The sequence below is a fragment of the Sus scrofa genome, chromosome 14 (assembly GCF_054392235.1).
Source record: "Sus scrofa isolate SSC_HxYL_T2T_F1_AM1 chromosome 14, Sscrofa_HxYL_maternal_Yorkshire_Landrace_v2.0, whole genome shotgun sequence".
Taxonomy (NCBI): Eukaryota; Metazoa; Chordata; class Mammalia; order Artiodactyla; family Suidae; genus Sus; species Sus scrofa.
The window spans coordinates 144,002,852-144,022,254 of NC_139396.1; the positions used below are offsets into that span (position 1 = coordinate 144,002,852).

The following is a 19,403-nucleotide window of genomic DNA, read 5'->3' on the forward strand; positions in this document are numbered from 1 at the left end:
TTCCCGCCCAGGTCCAGGCAGGCGCTGGAGCCAGAGGCGCATGCGCCCTACTGAGCCCTGCACAGCTTTCCACGTTTCACTTCCCTCCCTTTCCCTCCTCAGCTCCCGCTCCACCGCCACGATTGGCCAGCCGACCTCCCGGCCTCGGCCAATAAACGCCGCCCTGTCGCCCCCGTGTTACTGGGTAGAACAAAACAAAAACAAACAGAGCGAGAAAGGCCAGAGAGGTTCCGAGCGGCGGCGGCTGAGGCTGAGGTGCGGGGTCTAGGCTGGCGGATCAGGGACGTGGGCGAGCGGTGGCGGTGGCGGCGGCCGCAGCCGCGGCCCGAGAAATCAGTAGCGGCGGGGCGGATAGCGAGCTCAGGAGGACTGCTGCCTCTCCCGAAGTCCGCGTTTCTCCGAGCCAGCCGCTCGTTGGGAGGGGGAGGGGGCGTGGAGGCCGCAACCGGGTTGGAGCTGGGCCAGCGGGGCGGGGGTCCGCCGCCTTCTCGGAGCTCAGTAGGCCCGGCCGCGCCAGCGCCGACGCCGCGGGCTGTGGAGAGCCGGACCCGGGTGTCTCCTGCTGGGCCCAGGCCTGGAGCGCGGCGGCGCGGTCCCGCCCCCTTCGGGACCCCTCTGGGCTTAGCGGGGCGCGCGTGCTGCTAGTAGGCCGGGGGCTCCCCGTCCCCGCGGAGGCCGCGTTTTCATTTTCCTTTGTGGGTGGGCTTGGGGAGACGTGCTTCTGGCCTGACTGAAATCCAGTGAGGAAGGTTTGCGCCTTCCCCGCTCCCTGACCTCCTTGGGAGCCTGTCTGAAGATGTGGCCCCCGGTCCGGCGTTCCCAGACCCCGGCTCTCCGCCCGCGCTCGGGAGCCCCCGCGAGGCCGCAGGGGTCCAGCGCCCGCGGCGTCGGGCCTCGGCTGGGGTCCCGGCCTGCGCCCGCGGCGAGGAAGTGGGCTCGGGGGCTGCGGGAGGGGCGGCTGGGAGGCAGACACGTGCCGGCCGCCCTGGCCCTGCGCGAACTTTGCGGGCCCCTGGTCGGGTAAAGGGTCGCTTGTTTAGTTTAAATGAAATCTCTCGAAGAAAACAAAGGCAGGAAGGGAGCCCTCTTTCTGTGAAACGCATGCTGTGTGGGCCTCATAAGTCAATTTGGCGCTGCAGCGTATACGGGGAGGGTTTTTTGTTTTTGTTTTTTTGCAAGAGCGTCAAAACTGGCTGCAGACGTCAAAATCTCCTGTCTTTCCTTGTCCTAGTGAGAAATGACAGCGTAGCTAGCAAGTGTATGGTATCTACAGATGATTAGGATGATTAAAAAGTAGATTCGTATGAGGAAAAAGTCATCGCCTGTTTTTCCTTGTATTTTCACTGTTAAATTTTAGAATTTTTTCATTCTTGGTATTGTAAGGCTTTTTAGAAACCCACCCTACACTTTTTAAAAAACGGACCACTGCAGGTGCGTTCTAAATTTTATTATTGGTATTTATGCCCTTAACCTTCCCTTCTTACGGGTTTGTTAAATTTCTTAATATCTCAGCAGGCATCTTTGAATCATATTTTGTTGTAGTGATGAGACTATTTTCTAGGAGTGCAAAAATAAGTGATATTTTGATATTTTCTCTGCTGCTCAGTTTTGAATCATTGTGGTTGAATGCTTTTAGCTAATTTTGTTTTAAGTGGCTAGTTAGTTGTGATTGTAGCCCTGGAATGAATACAAGTAGTTTTCTAGTTAACATATGGCCTAAACTTGACTCCAGAAAAATGTCAGAGTGGTTTATGAGGTATAGTTCAGAAAATAGATTTTGGGGGAGGTGAAATGGAGGGTGAAGTTCTATCTTTTAGGGAATGTCTTGGCAATTGAATACGTATGATTTTTTCCGTGAAAGACATTGGAGAAATGAAAAGTGTTTAATTTCAGTCTAACTTGTAGTTTTGTTTTCTTTATAGTTTTGTGTGAAGGATGTGGAGTTTAGATTTTTTTGCTGTTCATTTTCTTAAGATTGGGGCAAAAATCTTAAGGATTGTTGAAGTAACTGGCAAAAACCCTCATTACTTTGAAGAGTAAAAACACTGAACATATCTTTATTCTTCTCTAAACTTTTAAAACATCTGTGTTGCTATCAAGTGAGATTGAGTTCTTGAATGTGTTGTCATTGCCAAAGACCCAGACAGGGCTTTTTGTTGTTGTTATAATTACTTAATAAAAACAAACTTGGCAAGTTATCTGTGGTCATTACCTGATACTTTGCCCAACTGAATGTCCTTTTTGTTATAGTTTAGATAGCATTTTTAGTGTTTAAAAAGGAGTATTTGAAAATTTGATGTAACTAACAGTAGGAGTCTGTTTTTTTTCCTGTGTGTGTTCTGTCTTTTTAGGGCTGCACCTGCAGCATATGGAGGTTCTCAGGCTAGGGGTGAATTGGTGCTGCAGCTCCCAGCCTACACCACAGCCACAGCAATGCAGGATCCGAGCCGTGTCTGGGACCTGCAACACCGGATCCTTAACCCACTGAACGACGCCAGGGATTGAACCTGTGTCCTCCGGGATAATAGTCAGATACGTTCCGTTGAGCCATGACGAGAACTCTGTGGAGTCTGTGTTACTTTTATAAGTTTCTGTTAACCCTAAAAAAGAATCTTCTAGAGTTCCTGCTGTGGCACAGTGAGTTAATGATCCAGCTCCTCTCTAAGGCGTTGTCCATTCGGTCTCCAGCTGTGTGCAGTGGGTTAAGAATCTAGCTTTGCTGCAGCTGTGGTGTGGGTTGCAGATGTGGCTCAGATGCAGTCCCTGGCTGGGGAACTTCCATATGCCACAGAGTTGGCCAGAAAATGGGAAAAAAAGAATCTTCCTGTAAAATATTAAAATCTTGCATTGAATTGGTGCAAACAGTAGTAGGTTTAGAAGGTCTGTGTTCTAATCCTGGTTCTTCCAAAGAGCAGCTGTCTCTTCGAATCTGTTTAGTTGTGTGCAAAACCAAACAGTTTAGTTAAGTTCCTACCTCAAGATTATTTTTAAATGTTCATGAAATAATGCACATAAAATTACTGTTTTTGGTCATGTCCCATGGTATGTGGAAGTTCCTGGGTCAGGGATCAAACCTGCACCACAGAAGCAACCCAAGCTGCTTCAGTGACAGTGCCAGATCCTCAGCCTGCTGCACCACAAGAGAACTCTCTAAAATTCTTTTTGAATTATAAATCACTTTATAAACATCAGTTATAATCATTTCCCCTGCAGAAGGTATTCTTTCAAAGATTATAGCTGTGTCAAGACTTTTAAAATATAACTGTCTTACACATATCGCATTTTTGCTTTCCTATAACATGTAATCCATATGCCGAAATGAAACAGATACAGCATTTTCAGCCATGGAGGACACTGAATGTTTAGGTTTGCAAACAATTTTTGTTCATATATCTATATGTATCTCTATGTACATACATTTCTAAGGTTCATTTTTTCCCCTAAATCTGAAGTTGGTAGGAGTTAATGATTTGGAAAAGTATTTGCATAGAATCACATATGTCTGTTTATTCTGAATAGAATTAGAGAGTGATCTCACCATTTTCCTAACTTCTGAAGTAGTATGATAACATCTTAGCCTAAGAATTGTGCCATATTGAGAAGTTTATAATTTTATCATAAGGTATGTGTTTATTTTGTTTTACAAAATAATACCCTTTTCTGGACAAAACGGCTATACAACTTATAAGATGTTAAAATAGTACATATTGAGGAATTTAAAAGTCAGTTTCCCCTTTGAGTTCCAGGAGGCATTATATATCATTTTGATAAAATGACAACTAGGTTATATGAAAAAAATGCTTTTTGTAGTTAGTTTATTAGTCATTGTCATTAATTTGTGCACTTTATATCTTAAAGGATGCACTGCTGGTGAGATGATTGTAAGTGACTGGAAGGACTTAAATATAACCTATGTGGCTTAAGTAAATAGTTAAGTACTCTAAACTGCTACTTAAAAAACATCTCCAGAGAGATTCTGAAATCATTTAGTTACACCTTCTGGTGATAATTTTCATCAAAATATATTTTGAGGAGTTCCCTCTGTGGCACAGTGGTCTGGGAGTCTGACTGCAGCAGCTCGGGTCGCTGAGGAGGTGCGGGTTTGTTCCTTGGCCTGGCACAGTGGGTTAAGGGATCACAGCCATAAAAAATATACATGTGTATGTATATATATATATATATATATATAGTAGCTTTTTTCAAATAACATTAGGTTTTTATCACTAAGTTAATTGTCTAAAAGTTGTAACTGATTTCATCAATCAGAACCTTCCAACATTAATAATTCTTAAGCCATTTTTAAACCAAGATCTAAAATATTGAGATGCTAATGCCATTGTACTTATTCTTAAATAGGTAAGGCTAAAAAAAAAAAGAATGGTTTTTCAGATTATAAAAATGATGCTCTCATTAAAGAAATTGCTGATTTAAAAAATCTCCCCCAATCTCAAAGTCTTGTAATAGTAATTGGAGATCTACTGATATTCTCAACTAAAACTGTCATTTGCATTGTAAAGTACTAGATCCAGTAGTTTATTGGTAATGAGCTATCCAATATCTATGTATAGCACATTAATAATGAGCCTGATATTCCTAAAGAAATTGGAATGTGTGTATACTCCTTTAACTTGAAAAAAGTGCAGATAGCCAATCTGTCTTTTAATTCCAGGTTAAAGGGGTGCTTTGGCATGTCCAGAATATAGGCTTTTTTTTTTTTTTGGTACACAGATAAATTTCTCAGGAAGATGGAAACCAAATGTTAATTAGGGGAAGCTATTTGAAAGTAAAACGAACACTAAAAAAAATGGGATTATACGACGATTTTTTTTTTCCCCCAACAGTCTGATTAAGTAAAGTGAATATATCCTAGTTATATCAGTTTGGAAGATGTTGAAACTTTTTTTTTCTTTTTAAAGAAATACATCTAAAGGAAGATTTCCTTTTGGTAATTTAATCAGTGCAAGTGCAATTAAAGAAAAATGGATGTAGAAAATGAGCAGATACTGAATGTAACCCCTACAGGTAAGTAATAGTATATTGAACCTCGATTGTATTGTAAGCAGTTTTTGTGAAAACATGATTTTGTTTTTTACTATTTTCTTTTTTTTATTTTAAATGATTTTTATTTTTTCCATATTAGCCTGTTTATACTGTTATATCAATTTTATACTGTATAGCAAGGTGTCCAAGTCACATGTACATATACACATTCTTTTTCTTACATTATCATGCTCCGTCATAAGTGACTAGATATAGTTCCCAGTGCTATCTCATTGCTTATCAATTCCAGAGGCAATAGTTTGCTTCTATTAACCCCAAATTCCCAGTCCATCCTACTCCCTTCTCCTCCCCCTTGGCACCACAAGTCTGTTCTCCATGTCAATGATTTTCCTTTCTGTGGAAAAGTTCATTTGTGCAGTATATTAAATTCCAGATATAAGTAATATCATGTGGTTTTTGTGTTTCTCTTTCTGACTTACCTCACTTAGTATGAGAGTCTCTAGTTCCATCCATGTTGCTGCAAATGGCATTATTTTGTTGTTTTTATGGCTGAGTAGTATTCCATTGTGTATATATACCACATCTTCTTAATCCAATCATCTGTTGATAGACATTTAGGTTGTTTCCATGTCTTGGCTATTGTGAATAGTGCTGCATTGAACAAATGGGTGCATGTGTCTTTTTCAAGGGAAGTTTTGTCTGGATATATGCTGAAGAGTGGGATTGCTGGGTCCTATGGTAGGTAGTTCTATATTTAGTTTTCTGAGGTACCTCCATGCTGTTTTCCATAGTGTTTGTACCAATTTACATTCCCCAAAGCAATGTGGGAGGGTTCCCTTTTCTCCACACCCTCTCTAGCATTTGTTATTGTAGACTTATTAATGATGGCCATTCTGACTGGTGTGAGGTGGTTCCTCATAGAAGTTTTGATGAAAACATGATATTATAATTGTCTTTACTTTAAAAACCTTGGAGTTCCATCATGGCTCAGCACTAGTGAACCTGACTAGTATCCGTGAGGATACAGGTTCGATCCCTGGCCTTGCTCAGTGGTTTAAGGATCTGGCGTTGCTGTGAACTATGGCATAGGCTAGCAGTTGCAGCTCTGATTCAGCCTCTAGCCTCGGAACTGCCATATGCCATAGGTGCGGGCTTAAAAAGCAAAAAAAAAACAAACCCCAAGAAACAAAAAAATAAAAACCATCTTATGCTGTAAGGAAACCGGGCATATTATTCTTAAAATCAAGTTTGTGATTCTTATGAAATTCATCATGTCATATTTTTCTGCCTGTCCTTTCACATTTCATACATTTATTTCCCATTATTTATAATAAACTATATGATGTAGAAGAGAGAAGAATAGTGAATCTGCTCATTACTGTTTTTACGTGAGCTAGATATAATGTAGATTATTGTTGGTATCTTTGATATCTTTCCTAACTAATAATTTATATACTATAAATTAAGTATCAGTATTTTCCCTGATACTTCATTAGAACATTATTATCGTAAAAGTGGTTTTGTGGAATAGATGTCCAAAAGCTGAATGATTTCAGAACACTTTTAATATATATGTAGCTTTCAGAATAATCCTTGTAGAGAGTTAATTAGGATTTTGAAATGTTTTGAATGAGAGCTTTTAATGTTGGCACATTTTAGATAATTCTTTGTTTTATAATTAATATCAAGAAGATCTCTATTTTCTGTAATTTAAATATTATTTATTGTACTTCATTTTTTAATACTAGAGCTTCATTTTTTTCAGTGACTTTAATTCACTGTGTCCAGTTTTCTTTGATCTGAACACACACTTTGAAGTTGAAACATCATTGCTGTTTTGTATTTACAAACCTGATTAAAATGTGCTAGAAAGTTAGAGCTGAAAGGAATTATTTCAATAATTATGATTATTTTGGTACTGCTGTATGTAATAGCTTTATGAATACTTTTTTTTTAGAATTATAAATGAGTATTATGTCCCTGCTTCATTTAGGTGAGGATGGTAATAATAAAACTTAAGAAAGCATTTCCCAGATAGGTAATTGTTTCTTTTTTGCACTGTCCAGTATGATAGCCAGTAGCCACATATGGCCATTGAGCGCTTGAAACGTGTCTTACCTGAATTGAGATGTGTTATAAGTGCAAAATACATACAAGATTTCAAGAGACTTCGTGTGAAAGAAAGAAGATGAAATCCTCACTAACTTTTTATATTAGTTACATTTTGAAATGATATAATTTATTAGATTAAATAAAATACATTAAATTTCACTTGTTTCTTTTTCGTTTTTCATGTTAATACTAGGATATTTAAAATTACATATTTGCCTTTCATTATATTTCTTTCTTTTTTTTTTTTTTTTTTTTTAAGGCTGCACCTGTGGCATATGGAGGTTCCCAGGCTAGAGGTCTAATTGGAGCTGTATCCTCTGGCCTATACCATAGCCACAGCAACATCAGATCCAAGCTTTAGCCTCTGCGACCTACACCACAGCTCATGACAATGCCCGCTGAGCAAGGCCAGGGATCAGACCTGCAACCTCATGTTTCCTAGTCAGATTCGTTTCTGCTGTGCCACATCGGGAACTCCTCATTATACTTCTGTTAGCACAGTTTCTAAGTTTTACTTTTTGTTTTCTAACTATGACAAAGCCTAGTTCTAACCTTGTTCTTGATTCCTCTGCTCACTACTTCCTTAAATACTTAAGTACTTGGATAGGCCTAAGACAGACCTTCTTTGCAATAAATTCTTGTAACAAATAGTCCTAGTCAGACAGACTAGTGTACTAATTCCAGCTTCTACTCTCCAGCTCTGTTACTTTGGTCAAGTGGGTTATTTGCTTTGACTTTTAGTTTTCTGATGTATAAAACTGGACTATAAATACCTTCTTTATAGGTTTAATGTTAGAATTAAGTAAGATATAGTTTATGTGCACGCCCATAGCAAATATTATGTATGTCACAAATGAAAATGTGCTAATATTGTTAATTTATGTAATTCAGTGGGCCAGTAATTGAACATGTGATTGTCTGGTACTGTGGTATAATATAAGTTGAGTTGGTTATTATTTGAGATGTCAGAGAATTCAGAAAAGAGGGAATTAGTACATAGTAGAAAACAATTTTAAAGTCACCACATTCTGTACTTAGGTATTTTTATCTTTTTAATTTTGGTTTTCTTAAAGTTAGTTCAGTAGTGTTATGGAACCTCAAACTTAGATGAGTATGAATAGCAAAATATAAAAGGACAATTGATATAAACATGGGTAAAAATATAAGACCTAATATATAAAATAGACCTAGATGTGTCTACTGCTGCAGACACACAAACATCTGTTAAAGGATATTAAAGTAGGTGAAGAAAAGATACTGAAGTGTAGGAAATATGATTAAATTGAAAACTTTATTACTACAAGGGACAAGCATTTATTATACTTCTAAGAGAGGCCTTTATCTTCTGGTTAAGTTTGGTGGTTCACCTTAATTGTGGAATAATGAAAGCACTGTGTTAAAGCTAGATATTTAATGCTTCTTCATCCACTCTTACTTGAAATGCCATCTGATTTGTCTGATTTCTGGTCTTTCTTCTCTTTAATCATCTTTTCTCTCTTTACATTCACTCCCTTATTCCCTGTTTCTTTAGCTGTCACCATTCTGCTGTACCCTAGCTTTGTATTTTCCATAGTTATAGTCTTCTAAGATTCAAACACTGGTTTGAATCTTGGCTAGAGTCCTTTTTAGATATGTAACTTTTCTATGAAACATATTCTGTCTAAAAATGAGGATAAACAGCTTCATAATGGAGCTTTGTGAGGATTATAGACTATGTGTGTAACGTGCTTAGAACCTGATATCTAGCAGGTAGCAATGGTGGTAATGACTACTGCTACTATTACTAGTACTAGTCATAGTAGTTTAGCTGTGATGGTTATATGATGATGTCCCAGATTCACTCTCCTAACAGTGGCTTCCTTTCCAAGTATAAAAACTTTTAAAACATCATTTTATTATTTAACATATTATGTTTGAAAGCTCTTTATTTTTTCCCTGGAAGTGTCACTGTCTTATTTATCCCAAAGTTATTACCCTTGCCCTTTCTAGTTAGTTTGTGTCTAAATTATCACAATATTTTTTTAGCTGGTCTTTTGTTTTATAATTTTTTTTTCTAATATATTCTGTATTCCTCTGACAAACTAATCCCCCCATCATTTAACTATGATATCAAATCTAAGCTCTGACCATTTGAATGTGGGAGTGGTCAGCCACTATTCTGGTAATGTAAGCAGGGGCAAGATTATGAAGGACCTGACATTTCAAGGTAACAAGCAGGGGCAAGATCATGATGGACCTGACATTTCAAGGTTTACACTTTACTTGGATCCAATAGGAATACCTTCAAAGAGTTTTCAATTTGAGAAAACCAGTTTCCATGCATTTTGGAGAATTGTTTGAAAACCGAAGGCAGGAGACTACTTTATGAGACTGCTGAAGTCATATAACTCTACTTAATATTTTTGTTTGCTTTTTGATTGCTGCAGGCTCCCTAACTTTTTTATACTTATGTCAAGAATTGTAAAGTTTTTAATATATCTGTGCTTCTTTTTATAGGTTGATTTAAACATTTTTTAGTTTCAGCATATTAAAGCATGTTAAAGCCTGTGCGTGTAGACTTGACAGATCCTAATTACACTTAGGAATATTTAAAACATTTGAGTTAGCCATAATGAACAAAACTCTGGCCCAGGGGTAATTAAATCAGTAGCTTTCTGACTTAAAATGTTTTCAGAGTAAAGTTGATAGTCTGCATGTCATTTGTTCTCCATTAACATTTGAGTTGATAGTATAAAGGATACCCCACTAAATGCTTAAGATACAAAAACATGCAGTATAGGCATGGTTCCTCTTTTGAAGCTTATGACTTATTTGGAAAAATAAGACAGTTATTTAAAAAGAAATGATTTCTGTGATGTGGTAAATGAGCCGTCTCTGAGTGTTATGTGGCTAGGATTGTTAGGAAAGTTTTCATGGAGGAAGTAAAACTTGAGCTATCTATCCTAAAGGATTTTGTTAACTGAAAAGAGCAGTGAGGATGACACTTTAAATAGATGATCATTGGAAATTCCAAATATATTGCTATCTTTCAGGGATAATGAATAAATCTTATAGGCTGGACAGTTTTCAGAGAACGGTAAGTAATGTGAGTCAAGTTTGGAGAGATGAATTAGAACTTTGAGGAGTTCCCATCGTGGTGCAGTGGTTGGCGAATCCGGCTGGGAACCATGAGGTTGTGGGTTTGATCCCTGGCCTTGCTCAGTTGGTTGGGGATGCGACGTTGCCGTGGGCTGTGGTGTAGGTTGCAGACGCGGCTCAGATCCTGTGTTGCTGTGGCTCTGGCGTAGGCCGGTGGCTGTGGCTCCGATTCGACCCCCAGCCTGGGAACCTCCATGTGCCGAGGGAGCGGCCCAAGAAATGGCAAAAAGACAAAAAAAAAAAAAAAAAAAAAAAAGAACTTTGAGAAGATGGCATTGAAAAAGAGTTTTGTATTTAAAAGTGGTGAGGCATTAGCACCTCAGCTTAATAATCATATACAATAAGTTATCAAATACCTTTCAGGCTCTTTGAGTTAGTAATATTTTCTTTGTCCATAATTAACCATGAGATATTTTGCAGGTTATTTAAATGCTCTCATCCTTAGTATCCTTATCTGTATAAATGATGTAATAAATAGCTCTCAAACTTGTAGGTAAATGACAAAAGTGCCCAGCCTAGTGCCTGGTAAATAAAAGGCATTCTGTAAATGTTAGTTTATATACCTTCTCTCACAGTCCTTAGTCTTTTCTTACTATCTTCAATTGCTTAACTGCCTTAGCTAACAAAAGTCTAAAGGTTTTATATTTGGTGTTTATATTAACATATGTTTTATGATTTAAACACAGTGAGATAACATGCTTTCAGTAAACTTTGTTCATTAGTATTCAGTGCCTTAATTTACTTTCCTTTATAATGTGAAAAGTGATCCTAGTTAGTTGTCATTTATTAGATTGAAGTTGCCAGTAAATGACTGTTGTCTATAAAAATGGTAATTTCATGTGATTCACTTTGTAATTTATGACTGTAACTGCTATAACAATAGATGGTTAAAATGCTTACTGAGAATTTTTTCCTTTCATTTTCTTTTTAAGATCCTGATAATTTAAGTGACTCTCTCTTTTCTGGAGATGAAGAAAATGCTGGGACTGAGGAAATAAAGAATGAGATAAATGGAAATTGGATTTCGGCATCTTCCATTAATGAAGCAAGAATTAATGCCAAGGCAAAAAGACGACTACGGAAAAACTCATCCCGTGACTCTGGCAGAGGTGATTCGGTCAGTGATAATGGAAGTGAAGGCCTTAGAAGTGGAGTAACTGTACCAACCAGTCCAAAGGGAAGGTTGCTAGATAGACGATCCAGATCTGGGAAAGGAAGGGGACTACCAAAGAAAGGTTGGTATATACCAGTCCAAAGAAACAAATGGAAAAAATTTTGTCTGATTCTTGTACTGCAGTTTCCTCGTTCTAGGAATGAGAGAAGTTTAAACAATGATGTAAGGCTTTATAGTTTGTGTATGTTTTTATATGGTAATAATCTGAGGACCATCCCACTTTTTCGTTAAGTTGAGCCTTTTTTGTTGTTTGAGTAGACTTAGTTTTTTGGAGCAAAACTTTATCTCTTATTTCTGGCAAAATACACACCAGTGTTTTTCATGGTTAAGAATTGTGCATGTATTCTCTAATTCTGCTTTAAAGAAGTAGGGTCAGAAATTCATCATATCTATTATATGGTATAGTAAATCTAATTTGTTAAGAGTACATGGTAAATATAAGTTTGATTAGTAATATCTGAATCAGAATTTTAATAATTTTATAGATCTGATTCTGATTTTTCTTTAGCTCTGTTTATTTTGAGTACTGGAATGGAATGGTCTTGTTTCACTGGTGTGTTTCCAGTGTCTGGAGTAATGACTAGCAATGTAGGTCTTTAAAATATTTATTGAATAAGGGGTTTGTCAGCATTTGTCTATAGTAGGATTTTGATGGTTTGGAAATTTCACCAGCTCCTAAATGGTGGGAATGTCAAATTATCGCCCTAAGTGTTTTGTGCTGTGTCAGAAATTGCTGTTGTTGAATGGCTCTGCAACCATTGGTTGGGCTCAAATGAAACCTATTTACCAGATTGTTCTTTTTGCTCTGGTGGCAATGATTATACTGTATGTGTAAAATAACCTCCAAAAAATTGGTGTACTGTAAAGTTCTTTTTTTTTTTTTTTATCTTTTCTAGGGCTGCACCTGTGGCATATGGAGGTTCCCAGGCTAGGGGCCTAATCGGAGCTGTAGCTGCAGGCCTACGCCAGAGCCACAGCAACGCTGGATCTGAGCCAAATCTGCAACCTACACCACAGCTCATAGCAACACTGGATCCTTAACTGAGGCCAGGGATTGAATCCGCAACCTCATGGCTCCTAGTTGGATTCGTTAACCACTGAGTCACGATGGGAACTCCATAAAGTTCTTTAACAATAATGTAATATATTGAGCCTTAAGAAAATATTTCAGGAAGTTTATTTAGTAAAGCAACTTTAGAAGTTGGAATTGCTAAACTTTTGCTAGTCAGTTTATATATAGAAGTAGAAATAATGATGAATTCTGTTAATACTTAAATAGTAATTAGTTATTTTTAGGATATTGGTAGTTATAAAGTGTAATGTATCCTTTTACAGCTAAAGCATGTTTTACTGTCAAATGTCTGATGGTGGTCACCCTACTTCTTTGTTGAATAATTTCTCCCTTGTTGAGTTTTTTTGACACATCACACTGGATCAACATACTTTTTGTTTCCGAGAAATGTCAGATAAAATTTAGCTTAACTTAACCTGCCTTAAGATCCCTGATACAGCTATTTTTCTGATTTTTTTTTTTTGGTTTGTTATAACTTCTGTTTTAAAGCATCTGCCTTTTTATTTTTAACTTGGTATTTTGGAAACAGGTTATAAAATACATAGTATCTAATCATTAATGAAAAAGCAGTGATCTGAATAAAAAGAGGTGTAAAATATAACTTTAAACTAGCAAAAAAAGCATAGAAATAAAAATACATGTTTTTAGCTATTTTATTAATACCCAAATATCTAGAATTATTTAAGATTTCAATTAAAATTTATGAACTATAGACATTATGCTCTTTCCTTTCTCTAAACTTTTTCAGGTGGTGCTGGAGGCAAAGGTGTCTGGGGTACACCTGGACAGGTATATGATGTGGAGGAAGTGGATGTGAAAGATCCTAACTATGATGATGACCAGGTATAAGTCTTTTACTTTTTTTGATATCTAAAATGCTTATAAACTTTTTTGAAAATTTTTTTTGCTTATAAACTTTTTTGACCTCATGTTTATAGTATACTCATGTATTTGTCAAATCATGTATTCTATCTATATGCTATATCTGTCAAATCATATATTTATAATTTTATATATTATTATATATAATATATATGTAGTGTGAATGTGTATATGTGTACACATATTACACACATTAGTGTGTTTATCTACACTAATTCAGTACTTTCTGACTGTTAGGTTAATTTTGGATTGAGAAACTAAGTTAACTTTTAGCAGCGTAGTCATAATTTTCACTTGGTTTCTGAATTTAATAGTTGGATGTGGAAATATTTCTAACAGAACATGAAAACCAGTATATTTTAAAACCAGTAGATTCAAGTACTATAGAATCTTTGCTAAATATTCTAATTTTAATATAGTCTTGAAAGACTTGAAAGTATATGTCGTAGACTGAACCCAGTCACAAGTTGCATATAAGCATTTCAGGACTTTTTTTTACAGAGGAGAATGGGGATAGAAGATTATTGGACGTCTTATTCTTTTTGACATTTCAGTTAAATAGTACTTTTCCTTAGAGATTTTTGTCATCACTGCAAACATTGATTTTTGTAATAAGGGTTTTTATTATACTAATCATGAAGGCTTTGGTTCCTGTCTCCCCCCACCTTTTAAAGTGAAGTTTTTTTTTTTTTTTTTTTTTGTCTTTTGTTGTTGTTGTTGCTGTTGTTGCTATTTCTTGGGCCGCTCCCGCGGCATATGGAGGTTCCCAGGCTAGGGGTCTAATCGGAGCTGTAGCCACCGGCCTATGCCAGAGCCACAGCAACACGGGATCCGAGCCGCGTCTGCAACCTACACCACAGCTCACGGCAACGCCGGATCGTTAACCCACTGAGCAAGGGCAGGGACCGAACCTGCAACCTCATGGTTCCTAGTCAGATTCGTTAACCACTGCGCCATGATGGGAACTCCTAAAGTGAAGTTTTAATGAAAATAACAAATATGATAGGAAGCCATCTTTTTTTTTCTTTGCTTTTTTTGGAGCTTCATGTGCAGCATATGGAAGGTCCCAGGCCATGGGTAGTTCGGAGCTGCAGCTGCCAGCCTGTGCCACAACCACAGCAATACGGGGATTCTGAGCCTTATCTGCAATGTAAACCACAGCTCAGGGCAACTGGATCCTTAACCCACTGAGCGAGGCCAGGGATCCAACCTGTATTCTCATGGATAATAGTTGGGTTTCAGTTCCACAATGGGAACTCCGGTAGGAAGTCATCTTAAAACTTTTTTGGTCACTGCAGTATTTGTTTCTGTGGGAGAGATGAAAAATTAACAGAAGATATGGGGGATAAATGACATAGGTTCTGTTTTTTATGTAAGTAATCAAAGCATGTAGCATGTCTTCTTCTTGCCCTGAATGGGTGTTACTAACCAGTTGTAATGTAAAATTTAGAAACAATTTCATTTATCTGAATGTTTTACTCTTTAATTTATAAATTTCTTCCCCTTCTCCTTTCAGGAGAATTGTGTTTATGAAACTGTAGTTTTGCCTTTGGATGAAATGGCATTTGAGAAGACTTTAACACCAATCATACAGGAATATTTTGAGCACGGAGATACTAATGAAGTTGCGGTAGGTATAAAGTTGCGAGTATAATTTATATAATACAGGAGAGAAAACACTGTTAAACAGAAAACATATCCAGAATGATTTTGGATCACTGAAAAAGTTTAAGCATTTTATTATATGTAAATGAATTTTACTTACATTTTGTAAAATGTGAAATTTTATTTAGCACAATTCTTACTCATTTGGGCTCTGATGAGGGCTATGTGTCATCTCCTCTGAAAAATGGCATAACATAATATTTTAATAATTTTTGTAATTATAAAATTTTTATAATTTATATTTATAAAATATAATTTTAATAATTTCAAGACATTTATGGACCTTCTAGAACCTCCTCAGGGTTCTCAGTTAAAAATGCCTTAGTTCAATTTTTTTTTGACATTTCTGTGGTCAGGATTAGGATAAAATTTATACTCTGTTAAAAAAATACAAATAAAAATTTGAAAAAGAATGTATATAGAAATCAAGGGAACAAATGTGTTTTTTTGTCTTTTTGCCTTTTCTAAGGCTGCTCCCGAGGCATATGGTGGTTCCCAGGCTAGGGGCCTACACCAGAGCCACAGCAACGCGGGATCTGAGCCGTGTCTGCGACCTACACCATAGCTCACAGCAACGCTGGATCCCCAACCCATTGAGCAAGGCCAGGGATCAAACCCGCAACCTCATGGTTCCTAGTCGGATTCATTAACCACTGAGCCACGATGGACACTCCAACAAATGTGTTTTTTGAAGCATGGTTTGCATGGGAACATTTACTGTGTTAATGAATTGATCATAGAGTAAATCTAAAAGGTTAAAATAAAATGATTGGTTTAGTTTAATATAACTAACAAAGTGATAAAATTGTATCTCTGTAGAAGATTTTTATAATTTAGATTCTTTTAATTCAGACTGGGCTTTCTTGGTTTGTCTGATGCTATGAAGTTTGATATCTTTGCATTTTTGTAGGATTTGAATATAAAACAAGTATTTGTTCGGTGGTATTTGTAATAGGTGAGTCCTGCTACCCATTTGAAGCTCAGTGAAATGAGGAAGTAATACATAAACAGATTATTAAAATGTAATGTTAAACATTCTATTATAGAGGAAGAGTTTAGCTAAGTTCTATGAAGGTACGGACTTTGAAATCCTCTTACCTACCTAGCATGGGACCAGTGGTATACTTTGTGTTTATTAACTGAGTTGTACTATGAGTAGAGTTTATGGAAGCATAAAATGGAGGGTAACATATGATTCTGAGCCATCTAAGAGATGGTTAGGAGTTTGCCAAGGTAAAAAGGTTGAAGGAGGTTTTCTGGGAAGAAGCAATATTATATTTAAAGGCATTGAGTTGTTTAAGTGCAGTTCAGGAAGATGAAGCAGAGTAGGAAGAGACTACTAACAAGGACACCAATTAGCTTATTTGGAGTAACCAGTTAGTTACTACAGGTAACTGAGTTAGAATTTAGCCTCTATGGTCATACTTCCAACTTGGCCACTCCATCTGGGTGCCCTCAGCAAATACTTAATTTTTCTATGTTTTGGATACAGTAAATATGATGATAATATCTCCTTCAAAGAGTTGTTTTGAGTATTAAATGATAATGTAGAATAGGGTGGCTGTTATAATGCCTAATATAAGTGGTAAGTATTAACTGCTGTTATTATATTTTTAAGAGGAAATTTTACTTTATTCCAGAATTTAAAACAATCATTCCACTTGAAAACTGTTTTACGATTTTGTTTTAAACTTTAAATGAAAGTAAGAAGTAAATATTTGTGTGAAGAGAAATCTTTGAGGAAAAGTAGAGTGTAAAGAATATATAATGTAAAATGAATTTCTCCACAAATGCTCATAGAACAGTATTTCTAGAAACAATACAGTATAAGGCAGAGGGTTAGTTAACGCCTAACCCCAAACTCAGCAGTATTATGTAGTTTAATAAACTATTTTAGGTATAATTGACACTTTTGAGTTTAGTGATGTTTAGACAGTTGAAGCTTGACTTATAAGTGGGTCAGTATTTGATTTATATGTAGATGTGTTTATCTTATCCCCCAAGATATGACTTCTCATTATTTCCAAACAGAGAGAGGTAAGGATATATGGGTAAAATCTTGATTTAAAAAAAATTAAATTGAACTATAGGCAGTGACATACTTTTTTTTTTTTTTTTTTTTTGAATAGGAAATGCTAAGAGATTTAAATCTTGGTGAAATGAAAAGTGGAGTACCGGTGTTAGCAGTGTCCTTAGCCTTGGAGGGAAAAGCTAGTCATAGAGAAATGACATCTAAGCTTCTTTCTGACCTTTGTGGGACAGTAATGAGCACAAATGATGTAGAAAAATCATTTGATAAATTGTTGAAAGAGCTACCTGAATTAGCATTGGATACTCCTAGAGCACCACAGGTTTGTCTGATTCTTCTTTTTGTTCATTCTCTCCCTTTACATATGCTTGCAATTATAGAACTAATAACATGCTCCTAGGAAATTTTAGTAGATGAAAGGGGAAAAACTGGCCATAGTCCCTACCACACAAAAGTAGCCCTCTTTAACATCTTGCTATAGTTTTCCCTGGCTGTTTTTTTTTTTTTCCCCTTCAAACATAGTTTTCATCACACTATGATTTTATGTCTTACTTCCACCCCATGCTCTGTGTAAGTTTTGGGTCATATATTTTGTTCTGTCTCTCTGTTCTCTATTACATGTACTTAAGCTGTTTCATGAGCTAGGTTTTTTTTTTTAATGTAGATTATTGAGGATTGAGTTTTCTTGACTAATGTTTATTATAAAAATAATCATAAATAAGATTATTCCCTTTTGTAGCTTTGTGGGGAAATAATTAGAAAATTCATGACTTATGTATGCTTTTATTTAGATTCTGTCCTCAAAGCCTTATACTTTTATTAGATTTAATACATGCTGACACTATAATATGACTTTCTGGTTTGAAATTGAAAACGTGTGAAATCGTTGCTATTTACCTGACCAAAGTTTTAAAGCAAGGTAGGAGCACTTTACTTAAACATTAATTTAGGAATAGAGTATAGGTAGGTTAACCTAAATGCTATTTCTGTTACACTTACCTGTGATAGTAGTCTCTGTTAGTATTGAGCTTTGTTTCAAACTTGAACTTTTTTTATCTTTTTGGCTGCCCAGTGGCATGTGGAGCTCTGGGGGTCAGGGATCAGATCTGAGCCACAGTTGCAACTGAAGCTGGGCCAGGGATTGAACCTGTGTCCCAGTAGAAACTCTTTTTTTTTTTTTTTTCCTTAATACCAATACCTATACTTAAAAAAAAAAAAATTGTCCGGAAGTTTATATTCATTATAGAAGTTTTGCCCAAAAGGAAGAAAGGCCAGCAAAAATAACCACTGGTAACTGTTAACATTTTGATATTGAATCTTCCATTCTTCTTTTTGTATGTATGTAAATGTATGGTTTTTATATATCCTTAAATTTTAAAATTGTTTTAATAAGTGGAATCAAGAGTTGCCTAGTGATGCAGCAGGTGATCAGGTGTTGTCACTGCTATGGCTTTGGTCACTCACTGCTGTGACGCAGGTTTGATCCCTGGTCTGGGGTCTTCTGCAAGCTGTAGTCTGCCCCCTGCCCCCTCCATTAAAAGTGGAATCATATTATTTACGCTATTTTGTAAACTCGATTTTTCTTACACCATAAAATGTGATAAACATTTTGCCACATGGTGTACCATCCTGCATATACACCATTTAACCACACCTTTATTGTTAGACACTAAGTTGTTGTTTTCAATTTTTAGAAGAACTAATGCTGTGGGCATACTTTCAGATAAGTATTTCTATACAACTTTCCACTCTTAAGTTAAATTCCTTTAATTAAACAGTTTTTTTTTGAGAGACTATAGTCCAATTTTCTTTTTTCCAGAAGAGAGGTTTCCCTTGACTATTAAGCCATTGACTTAAGTATTTTTAATTATATGCTATGTTTCAGGCAGTGTGCAAGGTGTTGGGGATTCAGTCATGAGCAAAACAGATGTTTTATGCCCCTCCATGGCACTTAACCTAAAGGTTAAGATGCGGGAGTGTTATGCCAAGCATAACCAGTAGGTGCTAAATGGGTGTTTTTTTAATATTCCAACATGTCTTAGGTATTCACTGTGTAATTCAGCCTGTCTTCATCATTTATGTATTTAGAAATTGTGTCCTATGAAGGTTTATTTTGGATTTTTTAATATAGCTTTTTTTCATTATATAGTTGGTGGGCCAGTTTATTGCTAGAGCTGTTGGAGATGGAATTTTATGTAATACCTATATTGATAGTTACAAAGGAACTGTAGACTGTGTACAAGCTAGGTAAGTAAATTAATTTTCCTACTAAGACTTTGAAAATAGGGGAAAGTTCAACAGGATTCTGTTGAAATGACACTTGAATTGAC

The 19,403-nt window shown here is 36.5% G+C and overlaps 1 protein-coding gene across 5 annotated transcripts in view; it reads left to right on the forward strand.

Moving 5' to 3' along the window:
• The first annotated feature begins 217 nt into the window (after window positions 1-217).
• The window catches only part of PDCD4 (programmed cell death 4), a 29,147-nt gene continuing 9,961 nt past the window's right edge, over window positions 218-19,403 (forward strand). The window contains exons 1-8 of one of the 5 annotated variants that reach the window (XM_084994265.1): window positions 218-507; window positions 877-1,431; window positions 4,917-5,022; window positions 11,184-11,486; window positions 13,246-13,340; window positions 14,896-15,009; window positions 17,174-17,395; window positions 19,223-19,320. In XM_084994265.1, the coding sequence (XP_084850391.1) occupies window positions 4,980-5,022; window positions 11,184-11,486; window positions 13,246-13,340; window positions 14,896-15,009; window positions 17,174-17,395; window positions 19,223-19,320 (875 nt within the window). In that variant the 5' untranslated portion in view covers window positions 218-507; window positions 877-1,431; window positions 4,917-4,979. Of the gene's footprint in view, window positions 1,432-4,916; window positions 5,023-11,183; window positions 11,487-13,245; window positions 13,341-14,895; window positions 15,010-17,173; window positions 17,396-19,222; window positions 19,321-19,403 lie in introns of all 5 variants that reach the window. The other 4 variants (XM_084994267.1, XM_084994266.1, XM_021073217.2 and 1 more) reach the window with 4 other exon arrangements.